Source organism: Eulemur rufifrons, chromosome 24 (assembly GCF_041146395.1).
Source record: "Eulemur rufifrons isolate Redbay chromosome 24, OSU_ERuf_1, whole genome shotgun sequence".
Taxonomy (NCBI): Eukaryota; Metazoa; Chordata; class Mammalia; order Primates; family Lemuridae; genus Eulemur; species Eulemur rufifrons.
The window spans coordinates 30,563,190-30,584,142 of NC_091006.1; the positions used below are offsets into that span (position 1 = coordinate 30,563,190).

The 20,953-nt window shown below is 40.7% G+C and overlaps 1 protein-coding gene across 1 annotated transcript in view; it reads right to left on the reverse strand.

Moving 5' to 3' along the window:
* Positions 1-2,601: 2,601 nt before the first annotated feature.
* Positions 2,602-20,953, reverse strand: part of SPMAP2L (sperm microtubule associated protein 2 like) — a 38,863-nt gene continuing 20,511 nt past the window's right edge. The window contains exons 4-9 of the mRNA XM_069456993.1: positions 18,644-18,772; positions 12,056-12,193; positions 10,468-10,582; positions 6,836-6,967; positions 4,207-4,382; positions 2,602-2,716 (exon numbers count right to left, since the gene is read on the reverse strand). Of these exons, the coding sequence (XP_069313094.1) occupies positions 2,602-2,716; positions 4,207-4,382; positions 6,836-6,967; positions 10,468-10,582; positions 12,056-12,193; positions 18,644-18,772 (805 nt within the window). The remainder of the gene's footprint in view (positions 2,717-4,206; positions 4,383-6,835; positions 6,968-10,467; positions 10,583-12,055; positions 12,194-18,643; positions 18,773-20,953) is intronic.

Consider the following 20,953-nt stretch of genomic DNA (forward strand, 5'->3'; position numbering starts at 1 on the left):
GGCGCAAAAAAGAAAAAGGGCCTAGTTACAGTCTGTATCTTGTTTTATAGCGCCCGGATAGGGACCTCCCTTGTGGTTCAGACGTCGCCATGGAACCACTTTGATTGGACAATTCGGAGTCACATGACCTGAGCCTTAGCTACCCACGCAGGTTGTTCTAGTTCAATTTCCAGACTCTATGGTACCTATGCTGCTTGGACTATGGGCTAGAGAGTCCTCTGCATTCTTTTGCAGCTGGCTGCTAAGTTATGATTGGCAGAGTTGTAGGGTATTCCCTCCTCCCCAGCTATGGCAACCGCTTGGGAGATTAGGGTGGGGCAGGACCAAGATGGGGCCACAGCACCCACTTTTGTCCCCAGGAGACCCGGAATCCCTCACTAGCATATAACACTTCCTGGCAAAACAGGTGTTGGGAGGAGGGAGAAGAGGAATTCTGTTGAGGGGCAATAAACGATTACCAAGGATAATTCAGTGGGCATGAAGAACATACAACGATCTAGGACAAAGTCTGTTGGGGCTGCAGAAAGGTTTGTGACAAAAGTCTGTCCAGGTTTGTTGACAGACTTTTGTCTTCCTTTCTATCAGTTCAGTTCATGAAAACTCAGGAAAGGGACCAAAAGTAATAGTTTTCTTCTTTGGTATGTCCAGACTTTAGGCAGATAAGGGAACTTCAGAGAACAACTTTATCCTATTCTTTGGGGGAAATGGTAGGGGGACAGGGGACCTGGAGGCTTGCTTTTCAGTTCAACATGTTGCCATATTTGGGGGTATCGGTTTCTGAGCCCCAACACTGTTAACTACTGCTGAATAACAAATGAATAACAAATACTGTGGGGGACAGATACACCACCCCAAAATATGAAGGATTGTTGAGCTGAAGGCAGTTAAGCAGCAGCAGATACAGGAGGGCTCTCTGCCCTCCTTGCCTAAAAGCAGGACATAGATTTACAAAGACAAAAGGAATCCTGCTCCCACATCTATCAGGGAGAACAAAGGTTAACACTTCAGACAACTTTGAACCCTTATGGAGCTGGAGGAACCTATATAACAAGCTTTACTAACTTGCCTTTATCTACCAGTGACTGCCTTCCAGCAAGTTGCTGCCCCTAGCGCCTCAAAGTCCTTTTCCTTTGTCTTGTGACATCTCTAAAAATATTTGTTTAATATAAGAATCAAGCCATATTTTTCCCAGTGATATGAATTATGCCATTCCCCCCAAAGGCAAATGGAGAGAATTTTTAAACAATAATTTTTGTTTCAAATTCATACTTTATTATATACATGTTCTCATCTAATCTTTACAACAGCAGCAACCCACTTTATGCATAAAGAAACCGAGCCACAGGAAGTTAGAAAGTTAGTTTGAGATCATATACCTGGTAAATGATCCATGGTGGATACAAACCCAGGTTTGTCTGATTCCAAAGTCAAGTTTAAAACTACTGTAGGGGCTGGGGCATGGTGGTTCACACCTGTAATCCTAACACTCTGGGAGGCCAAGGCAGGAGGATCGCTTGAGGTCAGGAGTTCAAGACCAGCCTGAGACCCCATCTCTACAAAAAATAGAAAAATTAGCCGGGCATGGTGGCATGTGCCTGCATTCCCAGCTACTTGGGAGGCTGAGGCTGGAGAAAGGCTTGAGCCCAGGAGCTTGAGGTTACAGTGAGCTATGATAACGCCACCATACTCTAGCCAACGTGCCAGAGTGAGACCCTGTCTCAAAAAACAAAAACAAAAACAAAACTACTATATGGTATTGCCTCTTGTACCACAAAGGCCTTACAGACAGAACTCATCTGCAAAATTAGTTTTCAAATAAGTTCGTTTTCATGCAAGTCTATATATGCAAAATAAAAGTTAATTTATAAAATTCTGATCCACAGAAAGAATAAAATAAATAAAATAAAAACTCTGGGCAGATGCAGTTCGACAGAGAATTATAATGCTGCCAAACCTCTTGCTTTTTCAGTCCCGCATGGTAAGCGTCTCTGAGCAGGAGTGAAGGAACAGAGATTGGTGGAGATGTGATCACTTAAGGTAACCTGTTCCCTAAATGTCAGCTACAGATTATAAAAAGCATTTTGATTTTTCCAAGAGGCTTCACCACATCCGTGTTTTTTCTAGGCAACAAGGTGAGGCTGGCAAAGTAACACAAAGCATGATCTCAATTCCCAAGGCTCGCTGGACAGGGTCTGAGGCAGGATCGGCTACCGGGGAACCCAGAAGTCAGGGGGAAAGGAAAAGCAAAGGCCGCAGACAGGAGGAAGAGCGAGCAGTTCTTCAGGTCAGCGCGGCACCGAGGCAGCCGGGAAGCTTGCAAGGGAATAGCGAGGATAGTAAGGCCGGCTCTCATTCTCCCTTTTATTGCATGCCGGAGTCCCAAACCTGCTAAAATCCCACGACAGGTAGACAGGTAGACAGGTAACAGCAGCAATTGCTATTTGAAGATCATGGTGCGGTTTCCTGCAGGTCTCTCTCTCTTTTTTTTGTTTTTGAAGGGGACGGAATATAAACTGACAGTACCAGAATAGGGAACTAAGTCATCTTAAGTTATGTGTTCTCGATAGATAACTAGGGTCCAACGGATGTGGCTGTCGGTATTTAACGTACAAGAGGTACTGACAACTCCCGAACCCTTTGAGAACATTGTGCTCGCAAAGCAGCCGGCTTGACTTTGAAGACCTCTGGATCGTAATACACAATATGCGCAGGAGACCTGAAATGGGAGGAAAAGAAATCAGCCTGCAATAAGATGAACAGAAAAGGGAACTGACGTATCTCAAGCACCCACTATGTGTCAGGCACTACGATATTACCCCATTGTGATTTTCACGACCTAGGATACACAGACTGGGAAATGAAGGCTCAGGGAAGTTACACAAATGATCTACGGTCAAATCCAGATTTGCGTATCTGTCAGATTCCAAAGGCTTTTCTCTTTCTACAGAAAGTAAATTCTGGATGTTTCTCAGTTTTGAACTTGAGTTTTAAAATCAGACAGACCTTGTTTTGTGGCCCCCATGGATCATTCACCATAACGTAGTTTGCAATGTTAAAACAGGCAAGATAGTTCTCTGGTGAACTTGAAAAAAATCAAATTTTTGAAGTTTACCACATTTAGCATCTTACCACCAAATAATAACTTTGCCACCAGGATAAACCTCGATGAAGCACTCGATCATGCTCTTCTCTTCCCTTCAGTGAACAGAGAATGAGCTTCATTTCATTTGATGATTAACTTTATTTTTTTTAAGAAAGATAAACACATTATAATATTTTAAAAATGTTATCATGTAAGAACTAACATATTTTCTTTTCCCTGAGCTCAAGACTTCCACAACTTTTTCTGCCTTTCCTAGCTTTTCCTGATATGCTTAAAGAGGGGGGTCAGGTGTTACCCCTTGAAGGGAACAAAATGAATTGAGGTTCAGGCAGGTTAAGAGGTCTTCCAAAAAATAAACAGGAATGAGAGGCAATTTCTTCTTTGTTAATTGTATTTTCTTATCTGTTTGAAATAGGTCATATATGTACATGATGCAAGATACTGAAAAAATATACACGCTTAGTTAGTAAAAAAAATATAAAAACTTAGTTTCAAGTTCCCTAGGCCCTCAAGGCAACCATTGTTATCAGCTTCTTATAAACTCTTCTGAGATAGTATAGGCAAATATGTGGCACAGATAATATATTTTCTTACAGAAACTGCAAGCTATTATATGCTCTGTTCTACAATTTGTTTCACTCAATAATATATATTAGATAAATAATTCTATATCCATACTTTTAGAGCTTTTAACACGGCCAAATTATGTTATGGCAAATGATCCATGGGGGCCACAGACCCAGGTCTGTCTGATTCTAAAACTCAAGTTCAAAACTGAGAAACGTCCAGAATTTACTTTCTGTGGAAAGAGAAAGGCCTTTGGAATCTGACAGATACGCAAATCTGGATTTGACCACAGATCATCATTTGTGTAAATTCTCTGGGCCTTCATTTCCTAGTTCTGAATTTCAATACCTAGTCCACTAAACTTTGAGCAGTACCCATATAGACCATAGATTTGTCATAATAAATGTAACTGCTGAGATGTTTTTGAAATTTTTTGTATTTCTGTAACTATTTTCATTGGCCTCATTTGGTCAACTTTCCCCCTCTCCCCAGAACCCCAGCCCTTCCTGTCTTACTTAAGCCTTAAACTGACGTACCTTGCACTTGGACTAGCTAGCTCCTGAACTCTGGGCGATACTTCAGAATGGGCAGCAGCGTAAGACACTGGCCAGTAGGCATCACGGCCAGGGAGATAATCTCGATGAAGAGGCTTGGCCTTAGCTAGAGCTATTGTTCGGGGGCCAGCAATGGCTTGCAGGGCAGCAGGGGCTACCTACAGTAGAAACAAAGAGACACAAAAATATATCCCAAATTTCACAATGGCTCCCCATCTCTGCAGCTATATCCCTATTTGAGTCACAACCATTTCTCTCCTGAGTTACTGCGACAGACTCCTAACGGTTCTCCGTGCTTCCATTCTTGCCCCTGTGCATAAAGACTTCACAAGACAGTTACTGAGGGAGAGAATGAGCATGTGATGAGGGTGTTCCATGAGCCAGACAGCGTTCCAAGTGATCTGCCTATACCATTCCCACTTAATCATCATAACAACTCCATGAGCTAAGTACTTTCTAAAGCCCAAGTTGCGTCATGTCACTCTCAGACTGTAAACTCTTCCTGTTGCTTGCCATTTTGCTAAGAATATTACTTAGGCTCCCTTACTGTGATCTGCAAGGCCCTACATGGTCTGAGAGCTGCCCTGCTCCTCTGACCTCCTCTTCTTCCCCTTGGCACCTGATCACTATGATCCTAGCCACATTAGGCCCCCTGGCCCAGCTCCTTCTGTCTCAGGACCTTTGCACTTGCTAGTTCTGCTTGAAAACCTCTTTCCTCAGTCCTGGCTTGGCTGCCTCTTTGTCATTCAAATCTCTAGACTCAAACATCCTGACCTCAAGGAGGTCTTCCCTGACCAGTCAAGATAAAGCAGCCTTTCTGATTGCTCTCTTCTACAGTATGTACTTTTTTTTTTTGAGACGGAGTCTCACTCTGTCACCTGGGCTAGAGTGCTGTGGCATCAGCCTAGCTCACAGCAACCTCAAACTCCTGGGCTCAAGAGATTCTCCTGCCTCAACCTCCCGAGTAGCTGGGATTACAGGCGTGCACCACCATGCCCAGTTAATTTTTCCATTTTTGTTTTTTTAGTAGAGATGGGGTCTCACTCTTGCTCAGGCTGGTCTCAAACTCCCGAACTCAAATGATCCTCCCACCATGGCCTCCCAGAGTGCTAGGATTACAGGCATGAGCCACCATACTTGGCCACCTTCTTCTACAGTATGCATTTGATCTTCCTTAAAACACTTATCAACACCTGAATTAGCTCATTCATCTCTTCATTTACTGTCTGCTTCTCCCCATTAAAATACAAGCTGCTTGAGGGGAAATACCTGTTTGCAAAAGCTAGAATAGGCTCTGGTGCATAACTAGGGTTGAATAAATACAAGTTAACTTACTTGCAGTTTTCAAGACCAAAAGGGGTCAGTCAGTCAACTGTATTTATCCAGATTGCCCTTCTCTGATGTTGCTTTATTGGTAAAATATGAAGGGTGACAAATGGCTAGTATTCTCTCTGTGAAGTCCTCGTTTCAAAGAATTAGGATGGATGCACCACTCAGCAGCCCTGAAAGTGTTCTGCATTGCACTGGCCTAAGAGTTGTTTTGGGTTCTAAGAGTTTGATTTGTTGCAATGTCTTTTTTCTAAAGACTTTCTTTCATTTTTTTTTTAACCCCAAACAATGATAGGGAGAGATGCCTATAATTCCTAGTCACATACCAAAAAACTGAGACTAAAGTCATTTGCCCGAGGGTCACAAGGCAAGTCACTTTAGCAAACTCAGAACACTCTCCCAGGACGTGATGGTTTTCTTCCCTGGCAGGGTTCCATGTGAAATCCTCAAGTTCCCAGAGAGAACGTAAAACTACTTCCGCCTCCTTTGGCAACATGATCATGAGATATTTATTGAAAACCCAACTGCAATGGGGCACTACAGTTAATGGAGGGAAATGTGAAGGCGGAGGGATGGAGAAGTGAGGCCCTGTGCCGAGCGCCAGGCCTTCCACAGCAGACCCCGCCCCCAGCCGTGGGAACCGTGATCTCCGCAAGTCCCTTGCTCCCCTTGCTCCGCCCAGCTTCAAGCTCATCCCAACTTTAGTACTTTGACACGTGCTCTTCCCTCTACTGGAATATTCTCCTCCTAGATCTTCACTTGGCTGACTCTCATCATTCGGGTTTCAGCTCACACGTTCCTTCCTCAGAGAGGCCTTCCCTGACTACCATATGCAAAGTAGTTACACCCCTGCCCCCACACTCACTCATTTCCTCAGTGCTACGTTCTTCATAGCACTTATCACGATCTGACATTATCTTATCCATTTACTTATTTGTTGTCTGTCTGCCCTCATTAGCACGGAGCACCATGCTGTTCACTGGGATCAGTGCCTGGCACACAGTAGGTGTTCAAATACTCGTTGGATGCATATGGCTTAGGAAGGTCATCCCAACATCACAGAGCTAGTAGTAGCAAGGCTGGGACTTGAACACCCATGCTCTTGGCCTTCTACTCCTCTGCCTCGCTCCGTAACACGTAGCTAGGTCTTCCTCCCTGCCACAGACCACTCTTTCAGGATTCTCTTTTCTGATGACTTTGGGCTATGCCCTGTAGAGGCAAAATAGCGCCCCAGGAACAACCAGAGAGTGAGCCGAAGGATGTCAAGGCAGTGAGGGCTTACAGGACGGATGGGCAGTTCACTTTTTTGTCTTTCAAAGCACAGACCCTCTATCTTCAGCCTTGGGTGGGCAAGGTCTACAATTCTTGGAGTTGCAACAGCACTCAGGGTAGAAACTGAAATCTTGGTTTCAATCTATGGGAGAAAAATAAAACAGTACCTGTAAGTATCATATAATAAACACTGTCTAGTTCAAGATTACTAAATCTGTGATCAGACTTCTCAGCAATCCAGCAGAAAGGTTGAGAATCTTGCAATAACCTGTGATCATAACCGAGAGGATCCATTCCATCCTTCTCAAACTGGATTGTAGGGGTTCCAACCCAGCTTCTCGGGAACTCAAAACTTACCACAAGACTTTGAAGGGGAACATGACCAATAACTAAAAATAAAATAGGGCTTTAACTGTGGGTGGAAATAAAATACATAAGGTATTTTCCAAATTCCTTCTGTGTTATTTAAATGATGATGATGATAGTTACCGACAGTGTCTCACATGTATTAATTCACTTATTCCCCACCTGGGGGTATCATTTTTATTTCTATTTCTCTAATAGAGAAACCAAAGTACTGTGAGGTTCAGTAATTTGTATCAGTCTATATAGTTAGTAAGTGGCAAAGCTGAGATTCAAACCGAAAGTCCTGCCTGTCTGAATAACACCACGACGTACCGATGCATTATGAGCATTTCATGTGAATAAAGCTTTGTCTCTTATCAGGCTCTGGGAAAATCAAAGAAATACATGACAACCATTGCCTTCAATTAAGGCTTATGGTTTAAAAGGAAATAAAATAATAATTCACTAATTCAATTCATTAAACAAATATTTCTTAATCAATTATCATAGACCTATAGGCAAATAATTTAGATTATTTGATATCCATAAGAGGAAAGAAATAAAGTATTGAGAGATGTCAGAGGAAAGGTGGGAGAGTCCAAAACGATTCTCTTTTCAGGGATAGAGAGACATGGGATTGGAGTTTGAAGGAAGGGTCAGATTTTGATAAGTAAAGGGAGAAGGAAAGCTAGGGAGGATGAGGTAGGAAAGAGGAAGGGAAGAAAGTCTGAGAACAGGGGCAAGGGAGCTTGGAGCAGGTTGTCTCCGGTTATGCATTATTCAGGACTCTTAAAATGAATTTTTAAAAACTGCTGGAATTATAAACAAAATGATAAAACACACAAGCCAGACTTAAAAGTCTATGAAAAACTGATTTTTAAATTCAAAATTTTAAAAATGGGACTATTATTTAAATCAAGAGCATACCTCTGAACAGTCTTTTCTGCATGTAAAAACCATGTTCAGGGATACTAAACAGACTCACATCATTGGGTGTGGTAGTCTTTTTTAAGTGCCTATAAATTCTTTGACGCTTCTCTCATTGAGGGGTAGGGTTTGTATTCCCACCCCCTTGAATCTGGCCAGACTTATAACTGCATCAATCAACAGAGGATGACTACATTGACGTCATGTGACTTCTAAGACCAAGCCATAAAAAACCATGCAGCTTCACCTGTTCTTCTGGAATGCTCACCTTTGAGACACTCCATCTTAGGATACTCCTCAGAACATAGCTGCCCTGCCTAGAGAGGTCCAGGCCATATGAAGGTGCCCCTATAGATATCCCCAACTGAGTCTAGCCTTTAAGTCATCCCAGCCTAGGTAGCACACATAGATGTTATTATGGACTAAATGTCTGTGTCCCTTCAACATTCATATGTTGAAGTCCTGTCTCTCAATGTGATGGTATTAGGAGGTGGGGCCTTCAGGAGGTAATTAGCTTTAGATGAGGTCATGAGGGTGGAGCCCCATAATGGGATTAGTGTCCTTTTAAGAAAAGGAAGAGAGACAAGAGCATGCCTACACATGTGCTCTCTCTCTGTCTTCCCCTCTCTCTCTTTCGGCAAAGAAGAGGTCATGTGAGCATACAGCAAGATGGTGGCCATCTGTAAGCCAGGAAGTGGGACCTCACTGAGAACAGAAACTGCCGACATCTTAATCTTGAACTTCTCAGGCTCCAGAACTGTGAGAAATAAATGTCTTCTGTTTAAGCCACCCTGTCTATGATATTGGGTCACAGCAGCCCAAGCTAGGACAGATGTGAAGGAGCCTCTGGATCATTCCAGCCCACTACCATTTCAGACACCCAAGCCATTACAGACTTCCCGGCGCAGGCCCCAGACATCAGGGAGCAGAGATGAGCCACACTCGCTTCCTCTGTCAGAATTTCTGACTCATAAAATCCTTGAGCAGAATAAAATGGTGGTTGTTTTATGCCATTAAGTTTGGGGGTGGTTTGGTATGAAGCAACAAAAACCCAGAAAAGGCCGGGCGTGGTGGCTCACGCCTGTAATCCTAGCACTCTGGGAGGCCGAGGTGGGCGGATCGTTTGAGCTCAGGAGTTCGAGACCAGCCTGAGCAAGAGCGAGACCCCACCTCTACTAAAAAATAGAAAGAAATTATATGGACAGCTAAAAATATATATAGAAAAAATTAGCCGGGCATGGTGGCGCATGCCTGTAGTCCCAGCTACTCGGGAGGCTGAGACAGGAGGATCGCTTGAGCTCAGGAGTTTGAGGTTGCTGTGAGCTAGGCTGACGCCACGGCACTCACTCTAGCCTGGGCAACAGAGTGAGACTCTGTCTCAAAAAAAAAAAAAAAAAACCCAGAAAAGAACTTTAAGGATAAGTTCTCTGTATTGGTTCTAGATTACCTGGAATTTGTTTCCTAAGCTAATTAGATTTAAAGGCATTAATGGTCCTACTGCTAGTGGTTAAAAAAAAAAAAAAAAAGGCACCAGTAGTCCACGGCACACAGTGGCAACATTGAAAGCAAGGCTTTGTGTGACCAAGTAGCTGCTGCCAGAAAACATTTTACTGAAATAAAGAAGTACAGTAGGGTTGACTGGTTGTTTCTAAGTACACTGGAGAACTTACAAGAAATGATCTACTCAGGCCTTTACAATCCCACTGTAAGGTCCAGATAAGGGGCCAGAAAGCTTCTGTGACTTCCTTAAAAGAAATCCTTACCTTCTATCATCACTGGGCTGAAAATTCTAAAGACCAAACTCAAACTCTAATTCTGTGAGTGGTTGAATTACAGTGAAAATTGCCCAGACTTGTACGGTCTCTTATGTTAAAGTCCGGGCAATGACTGGAAAAGAGTGGGGCCTTGAACATTGAACGAGGGACATATGGGCAGACTCCAGTGAAGCTGGGGACTTGAAACCCCTGAATACTGCTGAGCCTTCCTTACCATCAGCATTAGCCCTTCCTCCGGCAGAGAAGGGCTTGTAATGGCTTCCCCTGCAGGCCTGGCCCTGCTGTCTCTTACTGCGTCTATGTCTACAACCAGACTCAAGTCCTAGCTGCCGCAACAGCCTTCCAGAGGCTTCTCCACCAGCTCCCACAACTGCTTCAGGGCTAATCCCTTGTGTAAAGCCCTCATTCTATGTCACTCATAGCGGCTTTTCTGATTCAATCCTGATGTACCAGGCATAGAGGAGGCTGTCAGAAAAGTTCATTTGATGAGACAGAAAAATAAAGAAGAATAAAAGGAAAATACACACCTAGACATAAGAGGGTAGCATGTCACAAAGTCAATCAGGAACTTCTTTTCTCGCATGGGCTCACTTACGGTTTTTGGAGGAAGGTAGTTTGGATCTGTGCCTTTGGCTATCGAGAGTCGTAATATCCGGGGAGAAGGATCAGGGATTTGAAGAGCCGTTCTTGCTAAGTAATCACTGAAGGGCCTATATGCACATGGAAACATGAACTATCATAACTGTTGGATGAAGGAAAAATAACTGGATTTTTCTTTGTTACAACCAACTTCCAACCAATTATATATACTGTTTCTATCTTAGAAACATCTTTTCCCGCAATCATCAGTGCGCTTTCTACCAGATTGGTATTTCTCAAAAAATTTTTTACTATGATCCCCAGTAAGAAGTTCATTTTATACTGTCCTACAGTAAACTGAAATGTGTGTTTGTGTATTAGAAACAAAATTATCATGAAGCAATGCTTACCCTATACAATGTATTCTGATTTTTAAAATTTAATTTGATTTCACTAAGGAAAAAACTGGAATGGATTTCATGATCCATTTTGGATGGGTTGTGACCTGCCGTCTGGAAAACATCTCACTTCCTGCCAAAATCTCACACTAAATCCCTGAAATAATAATGCCAGTCACCACGGAGTCTCCTGTATAGTGCAATTTAGGACAGTGCTGGTCATCACTCTCAGCCACTTGGCCAATTTTCATAGGCTGTTTTCTTTCCCTGACCAAAAATCTACTAACCATTCAACAAACCTCCTATGGAAAGTTTTTCTCAAATAATTATATGATAAGTCTCCAGGGGTAGTCTGTTAGTTTTTATTTTGTTTTTTGTTTGTTTGTTTTACTGGGATATAATTAACATACCATGAAATTAACCGTTTTAATTTAATAATTTAATAATTAATTTAATAATTTAATTTATTATACAATTCAGTGATTTCTAGCATACTCACAAAGTTGTGCAACATCACCACTATTGAATTTCAGAACATTTTCATTAACCCAAAGAGAATCCTCATACCTATTGGCAGTCACTCCCCATTACCCAATATTTTATTTTATTTTATTTTGAGACAGAGTCTCATTCAGTTGTCTGAACTAGTGTACCGTGGCGCCAGCCTAGATCACAGCAACCTCAAACTCCTGGGCTCAAGCAATCCTTGTGCCCCAGCCTCCCTAGTAGCTGGGACTACAGACATATGCCACCATGCCCAGCTAATTTTTTCTATATATTTTTTAATTGTCTGGCTAATTTTCTTTCTATTTTTAGTAGAGATGAGGTCTCGCTCTTGCTCAGCCTGGTCTTGAACTCCTGAGCTCAAAGGATCCACCTGCCTCGGCCTCCCAGAGTGCTAGGATTACAGGCGTGAGCCACCGTGCCTGGCCTAGCCTGTCATGTTTTATTTGTACATTTCCTTTCAATTGACTGACAACAGTAAGGTTAAGTGTGAATTTTAGCTTCACCATAATTTGAGTCAAATATAATTACTGAGAATGATCTTCTGATTACCCGCAATTGCTACAAATATTTGATTTTTTACCTGATGCTTTGGAACACAAGTGTACTCGTGAAAATTGTACACACTAAAATTAGAAAAACAACACTATGACATTTAACCAATTTAAATTAGAATTTATGGAGATTCTCAAAATACTCTACCTATCTGGTAGAGTCTGTCTTTTGAATCTATTGGGCTGTGCCAGCCTCTGGATCCTTTTGGAGGGTTGGCTAAACAATGCAGGAGGAGGGATTGTCCAAATTACAGACTCTCTTCCACAGCTGTAGTAATATTGAGCCCTACAAGTTGTAGAAGAGAAAAGAATTGAGTAAAACAAGCATGAATTCAAATTATTATAGTATTTTCTAACACTGATCTCCAGGCCTAGGGGCACAGGTATGACAGTTTACTTCTTTACAGCTGAGCTAATTTCCATATGAGCAGAAATTAATTGCTTTGGGGATGGTTACATTTCAGCCATCAAGTTTTCCATTGGCTTCCATTATTCTACTCAAAACAGATAATGTTCTGGAATAAATTACATCTTCAGTCCGAAATTTATATTGATGTAAAGAGAATATATGTTGCTTTTAAACCTAAAAACTCCCTTTAGCATCCATATAAATAATTAAATTTTTTACTATATTTTTAGTTTATAGGATGAATGATATTGATACTTTGTGTTAAAGAATTCTTGAGTTTAGGGATTAATTCTACTCGATCATGTGCACAGATTATTCGATCATTAATGGGGCTTAACGAAGATTTTATTTAGGATAACTAATAATATTGTTCATCTTATCATCCCTGCCCCTCCATCTTTCTTTATCAAAATATATCACCAATAGAAAAGGAAGTGCCACTGACTGCTTCAGACCTGGTGTTAACTCAGACTGCGTCCCACTTCTGCTTCTATTATTTTCCAAACGACCTCTGTTCCTTTCGGATGGCATGTGCATCCCTCTGCCCAAGCCTCTGTCTGCTGGTTGCACTGTAAGCCTCAGTCTGCGTTTAAGCCTGTATCCCCTTTGCTTACGACCACCCAGGCTTACGGCCTGTCCACACTACCATGCATCTGTTTTCAGAGGGCTAGGGACTGCCCACCCTGGCTCCACGGCCTGGCTGAACTGACTCAGCCACCCCCACCCACACACACAGCCCGGCTTACATAGGCAGGAAACCTCCAACACTTACCTGGGATTAGACTTTTGCAGGAAAGGGTAGTTCGATTTGGGAATTGGAGACATGATGGAAAACGTGATTTTGAACAATGGGGCACTTCAAAGAGATTAGAATCAGGTAAGGGGAGCACAGTGGGCAGGAAGAAGAGGGGATTGAGCAGCCAAGGAGCAGCACAAAGGTAAGATGTGCCTGGAGAGCAGGGCAAAGGGTAAAGGCCCAGGCAGTGGGTGAGAGGTACAAAGATAGAAGACGGGAGGATGACAGACACAAAAGTCATTCTCAACATTGTCTCAGGCGGGAATGGCAAACACCAACTACCAGGAAAATACATACTGACCATAGTACTTATGTCTTATGGTGCCAATACCTAGAAGTACATGGATGTTCTAGAAAATGGAGAAAATAATATATTTTGTCATGGTTATGAAGATTAAATAGGAGAAGTATATATATGCCATTTTATAATTTACAAAGCACTACTCACATGATTTTTATTAATGAACTTGTATATTTAAGTTTCATATGTGCTTATCTTTTCCTTATAGATATTGCCTATTAATAGAATGCACTGCTGCTGCATTAGTGTGCTTCTCAGCCTCCCACAGTCATCCACGCATCCAAGTCTCAGAAAAGATTTATCACAGCTGAAGGGCACTGGAAAGGTCTTTTTTCCCCTGGGACACTGAATAAACTGTGTTGTGCACCTGCATGTTGACTGTCACCCATCACAAGGTCAGGTGTGGAGTTTTCCAGTCATGTTGATGCTCATAAAGTTTCAGATTTTGAAGCATTTCAAATTTCGGATTTTTGGATTAGAGATGCTCAACCCGTAATTCTAAACTTGGATGCATGTGAGAACAGAGCTTCAAAGTACATAAAGCAAAAACTGATAGAACTTCAAGGAGAAATAGACAAATCCACAATTACGGTCAAAAAATTTTAATACTCCATCTCGATAATTGATAGAACAAGTAAGGAAACAGATCAGTGGGGTATAGAAGACTACAACTGCCAACCAAATTGGCCTAAGTGACATTTATAAAAGAACACTTCGTCTATTAACAACAAAGTACACATTCTTTGCAAGTGCACATGAAACATTTATCAAGATAAACCATATTCTGGTACATAGATAAGTCTCAGTAATTTTGAAAAGATTGAAATTATGCAAAGTATGTTCTCTAACCATAATGGGATTAAATTAGAGATCAATAAGAAGATATCTGGAAAATCCCCCATATATTTTGGAAACAAAATAATACACATCTAATATTCATGGCTCAAACATGATATCAGAGGGGATATTAGAAAGTATTTTTAACTAAATGAAAATGAAAACACAACATGTCAACATTTGTGAAATGCAGCCAATGTAATACTTAGAGGAAAATGCATAACACTAATGACTATATTAGACAAGAGGAAAGGTCTCCAGTCAACAATCTCAGTTTCTACCTTAAGAAACTAGCAAAAGAGCAAATAAAACCTAAAGTAAGAAGAAGAAAGGAAATAATAAAGATCAGAGGAGAAATCAATGAAATAGGAAATAGTAAAATAAGAGAGGAAATCAATAAAACAAAACATTGATAAACCTCCAGCCAGAATGATCAGCAAATAAGAGAGAATGAGAGGGGAGATCATCACTGGAGATTGGACAGATATTAAAACGAAAATAAAAGAACATATGAACAACTTTATGCCACTAAGTTTTAAAACTTAGATGAAATGAACAAATTATTGGAAAGACACACATTACCAATGCTCATTTTGAAAGAAATAGGTCATCTGAATATCTCTGTATCTATGAAACAAATTGAATTGATAGTTAAAAACCTTCCCACCAAAAAACTCCAGGCCCAGAGGACTTCATTGGAGAATTCCACCAAATATTTAAAGAAAAAACAAATACCACCTCTATACACTTTCAATTGATTCTATGAGGATGGATTACCATAACCCCAAAGACAAAGATATTACAAAAAAACCACAGACCAATGTCCCTTCATGAACACAGATGCAAAAATTCTGAACTTTTATTGGAGCACACACATGCTCAGTTCACATGATGTCTATGGCTATTTTCAATCTATAATGGCAAAGTTAGGTAGACTATAGGGCTAACTTTGCTATCTGGCCTTTTCTAGAAAAAATTTGTGGACTTCTGACTAAAGTTGTATGTTGAAAGAGATAGAGAAATGGCCACCTTATCCTGGAAACCAAATTTCAAGTAAATAACAGCATCTTCACCTTTTTTTTGTTCCTGTAACCTCCCTCACTGCCTGTACCCATCCCTCCCCTCCCCTACAGTCTTTCCTCAGAGGGCCAGTCCAGCAAAAAAGCTTAGTCACTCAACCAACATGCACTCCAGTAAAAAAGCTTAGTCACTCAACCAACATGCACCAAAAGCAAATTCGCAATATGTCTCAAAAGCCTGAACAACATTCTTACCTTTAGATGTAGTAATTGACTCATGTAATCAAACTCATGGGTATAATTCAAAATTCATTAAATTTCATGCACAAATAAGTTTATTCACAACAGTGTTATATATGGTTCAAAAAGTTGGAAATATACTAAATTTCTAACACTAGAAGAATTACCTGCTCGATATATTATCTACTCTTCCTGAAAAAAAAAGTGGAAAGATTTTTAAGCATAAAAAAGCACTGTATAAATTATATATTTATTATTTCAAAATCTTAAGTAGGCTATATATTAAAATATATACATATACAAAAAAGACTAGAAGAAAATACGACAAATATGAGTGGTTTTCCTGAATTGTAGGCCTATGGGAGATTTTTGTGGGCTTTTAAAATATACTCTAGGCCGGGCGCGGTGGCTCACGCCTGTAATCCTAGCACTCTGGGAGGCCGAGGTGGGCGGATCGTTTGAGCTCAGGAGTTCGAGACCAGCCTGAGCAAGAGCGAGACCCCACCTCTACTAAAAATAGAAAGAAATTATATGGACAGCTAAAAATATATATAGAAAAAATTAGCCGGGCATGGTGGCGCATGCCTGTAGTCCCAGCTACTCGGGAGGCTGAGACAGGAGGATCGCTTGAGCTCAGGAGTTTGAGGTTGCTGTGAGCTAGGCTGACGCCACGGCACTCACTCTAGCCTGGGCAACAGAGTGAGACTCTGTCTCAAAAAAAAAAAAAAAAAAAAAAAAAAAAAAAAAAAATATACTCTATACATACAGTACAGAATTAAGTATAATAAATAAAGATATAAAGGAAAAGTCTATTATAATATGAAGCAAATGCGATGTACACATACCATGAATAGTATTCAAGGTGGTTTTAGATAGCACTTGAGTGAATTTAGGGGAAGGCATTGGTATTTTAAGAGTTATATTAAGCGCATGTCAGTTTAAATACAAATACTGAATAAATAATTTAACGGTACACAAATATGGCAACTTGCAAAGGTAGTGTATTAATGGCTCAAGTTTGGGGAATGTATCTTACAAGAGCTAAAATCACAGATTTTACCAGAAGGAAACCACATACACAAACACTAAAGATTCCTTTTGCTTAAAATATATATATATGCAAATATATGCATAATTTTTTTTCTGGAAGAAATTTTAGGATACTTTTAGGAAAAAGGATTAAGGATATGTAAGATTCAGCTTTTATTTTTCTCCTCCTCAATCCTTCCCAAGTAAATATAATCTCTTCTTTTTTGAACTCCAAAAAACCACTTGTTTTTTGGCCTTCTTACTTATTACTTTACCATGTACGTCCCCATAATAGATGACAACCCCCCCCCAAAGCGATAATTATGTCTTACTTGGCTTTGCCCCTGTGCTATGGTTTGGATGTGGTTTGTCCCCACCAAAGGTCATGTTGAAGTTTGATCCCCAGTGTGGTGGTGTCAGGAAGTGGGGTGTAGTGGGAGGTGTGTGGGTCTTGAGGTGATCCGTCCTAAGTGAGTTCTCACTCTCCTGAGATTGGATTAGTTCTCATGGGAATGTTCCTGAGAGAGTGGGTTGTTATAAAGCCAGGATGCCCCTCGGGTTTTGCCTCTTCCCATGTGTCTGCTTCCCCTTTTACTTTCTCCTCCATGTTATGACACAGCATGAAAAGTTCTCACCATAAACTGAGCAGACGCCCACCATACTTTTTGTACTTCCCAGCCTGCACAACTGTGAGCTAAATAACCCTGTTTTCTTTACAAATTACCCAGCCTCAGGTGTTCTGTTATAACAACACTAAATGGACTAAGACACCCTGCAACATCTATCACAAATATATTTGCTGAATCAAATTTAGCGGTAACATGTCACCAAACATAATGGTCTAAGTCACCAACCATGTAAGGATCATTCATATATCTTCTAGAAAGAAAATGAAATTAATAATGTACAACTGGGATTCTCTTATTCACACAAATGAAGTAATCTCCATTAAGGAAATTGTTGAATTCACATTCTTGAATAAACTTTTAAAAGCAAACAAATACACCAAACGCCTCAGCCTGTAAATATCATTCTGAAATAAATAATCCAATTCAACCAATATTAGATTTAAAAGTAATTCTAGGCTGAAGCGGGAGGATTGCTTGAGATCAGGAGTTCAAGATCAGTCTGAGCAAGAGCGAAACCCTGTCCCTAGAAAAAATAGAAAAATTAGCCAGGCCTGGTGGGGCACGACTGTACTCCCAGCTACTTTTTGGGAGGTTGAGGCAGGAAGACTGCTTGAGCCCAAGAGTTGGAAGTTACAGTGAGCTATGATGATGCCACTGCACTCTAGCCTGGGTGACAGAGCAAGACTCTGTCTCAAAAAAAATAACAGTGGTTAAAAAAATAATAAAAGTAGTTCTGTTTCAAACATGTTGAGTTGGAGGTGCCTGCGGTACCATCCTGAAGGGGAATCTAGTATTTCTGAGAAAGGAGAGAGGTGTAGGCTGGGGATAAAGTCGTGGAGGTCGTCACCACAAGGAAGAAAACAAAATCCACATGAGAGACCAACTCACCCCCCTGGTGAGAGTTCAGAGCAGGAAGGGAAAGAAGCCGAGGACGGGCCACTGAGCAACACTGACAGAGAAAGAGGAACCCACGAAGGAGACTGAGAGGGCAGGGTGGGGAAGACAGGTGGGGAGCCAGGTGAGAATTAGAGGAGGGAGTGACCTGTCCTCTGAGGGAGTCTGGACAGGTGATTTCAGATATCCCTCAACTTCTAAAGTTTCTTTAATCCTAAAATTGGAGATCTTAACTTGAAAAGTTAATGGCTTCTGTAGAATTCTTCAAAGACATCTTGAACAGATATTTTCCTTACTATAGAAGAATCCTTCTATAACGCCCTTATTTTATTAAAAAACCAAAATTCTCATAAGCCAAAGTATTAATAGATGTTACAAGTGTGCAATAGCTAAATATTAGATTTTCCTCTGGAAAAGTCTGCCTGTGGCATAAGGTTAGAAATAGGTATAGAATCCTTAATCCTCGGTAAATTTTGACTGCAGATTGGACAATTTGTAGCATTTAGATAAAAGGCCTGGGTCCTATATTCATCTTCCCTAAGGACTCCTGATAAAGTAACCTGATAACACGTGCACACTAACCTGTTAGGTACGTATAGGCTGGAGACTTTCTTGTGTTGGGCAAGGTCCTCGAGTCTTTGGGTCAGCCGAGCCTTCAACGCACCCTGGGGAACAGGGCGAATAGGATCCTGATTTCCCCAAAACAGTTTTCTGTTAAGAAGCACAAAAATAAAATGATAAGAAATTCACTGCTAATACAAATCTAAGAAATAGCTCTTAACAGCTTCTATACTGATTTTCCTTCATTTTGAGAACTATTTCTAACACAGAAGTTTTTAATTTCCAGGTACCAGAAATGGATAAACTATAATATTTATGGAAGTTAAAAATAAGAATATAAGAAGATTGTTTTATCTATTGTCTTAAAACATGGTGACCAAAAATGAACCTATTAGAGATAGTTCTGTTTCTGCCATCAAGTAAACACTGTAATTTATACTCGGGTTGTCGTAAAATGGGCATGCCAACTACACCATGCTCCCATTTTGCGTGGAAGCCCTGTACCAAGTGGTTGAAAATAAAATAGTAACAGAAAACTATTAATAGCTACCCTTTGTGAAATACCATGTGCCAGACACTGTGCTAAGTACTTCACAGACATCAGTTCAGCTAGTCTCAACAGCCCTGTGAAATAGCTGTGGTCACTGTGCAGGAGACGAACAGAAAAGGCGAAATCAGTACAGGATTTACCTGGAAAGGCTTCGTGGAAGAAAGTAAAAGGCACAGACGGCCAGAAATGAGGCACGTTCCATGTTGGGGTAACAGAGGGAAATGGGAATGATCGGTTCTCGAACCAGGAATGTTTGTGTGGAAGCTGCAAGTCCTGCTGAGAGGTAATTAAGTAACATTGCTGGAATGGGTAAGGAGGGTAGAAGAAGGCCTGGAAACTGAGGAGGAAGAAAAAGGTATCTCAGTAACCAACTTTGTACATAATTCATTTTGCCAACTAACTGAGCTTATCCCTTTAAAAGGCCCCAGGTTTTCTTTTTTCAACTTTTCTTGTATTTTTGGATAGAATCTTTCTTTCTCTGCTCCATAAACATCACCTGGGGTCATTATTAGAAATATTAATGAATTAGTATTCCCACCCACTACATTCCACTGATTCCATTTCCTAAATATTGGCTCAAATATTGGCCACACCACTGCCAATTATCTTTCTAAATGCAAATCTGATCAAGTTACCCCTTTGTCCGAGACACTTCAAAGGTTTCCACTGACTTTAGAGTAAATTCCTAACTCCTTACTGTGGCTTACAAGACCTCCACAATTTTGACAAGAGTGCCTGTCTCTCCAGCCATATATTCTTTCAGATCTTGTCTTAGTCTTTCAGAGATTTCCCCTTGCATAGTTCAGTGCCATACATGAGAGGTGCTCAGTAATGGTTTGATAAATGAAGAAATGGTGAAAACTGGAGATTCACCTGATAGTGACGTGCAGCAGAAGGTATCAGAGAGGCGAAGATGACCTCAGGGAGAATGGAAGCGAGGAGGGCCAGAGGAGGGAGCCGCAGTGGGGAAGGCAGCAACTACGTTCCCAAAGAAGAGAGAGGTGGGTAGAGGTGAGGGCACCATGTAATGGAAGTCAAGGAGATGAAGAGCTTGAGACAAGATGCATCAAATATAACTTAGACATCAAGAAGGATGAAAACTGAAAAAATAAAGGACAATGGGATTCAGCCAGTGGTAATAACAAATTAACTGATTATCAGTGGTAATAACAAAAAGAGTGAAAAAATGTTGTTGGATAGAGATAAATATAAAAGTTCAGGTGAAGACGGACTAGCAGCATCAGGGATTAGGAGGTGTGATGGAGATATATATATATATATATATATATATGTATGGATTTTTGTATTCACTGTTTCAAATTCAAAGCAAAAGTTACCTTAGACACCACAATTAAATAAAACACATAAAATATGGTCCTGATGCCTTCTGGGAACTGAACCCTCATGAGATTATTGGCTGCTTAAAAATTTTGGCCATAAAAACTAGAAAACACATTGTAAGAACTAAAAACATTGGGGATGATGTAAAAGGCAGGAGATTTGGCTCAAAATAAGTTAGAAGAAAAGGATCAATGGGTGAGAAATAGCAAAGAATCTGCAGTCAAGAAAAATATAGCTGCAAAGTTCATCAGGAAGGGAGAACAGCTAACCTATTAAAGTGACATATCATACAGATAATTCATTACCATACCAGTATTTTTAAAATCACCTATATTTAACAGTTCCATGACTAACAATATCAAGGTAATAAAAATTTAATCTTCTATGGTCCATATCTAGGACGTGGCCCCAGAGTATAGGATATTTATCTGTTTGATCGA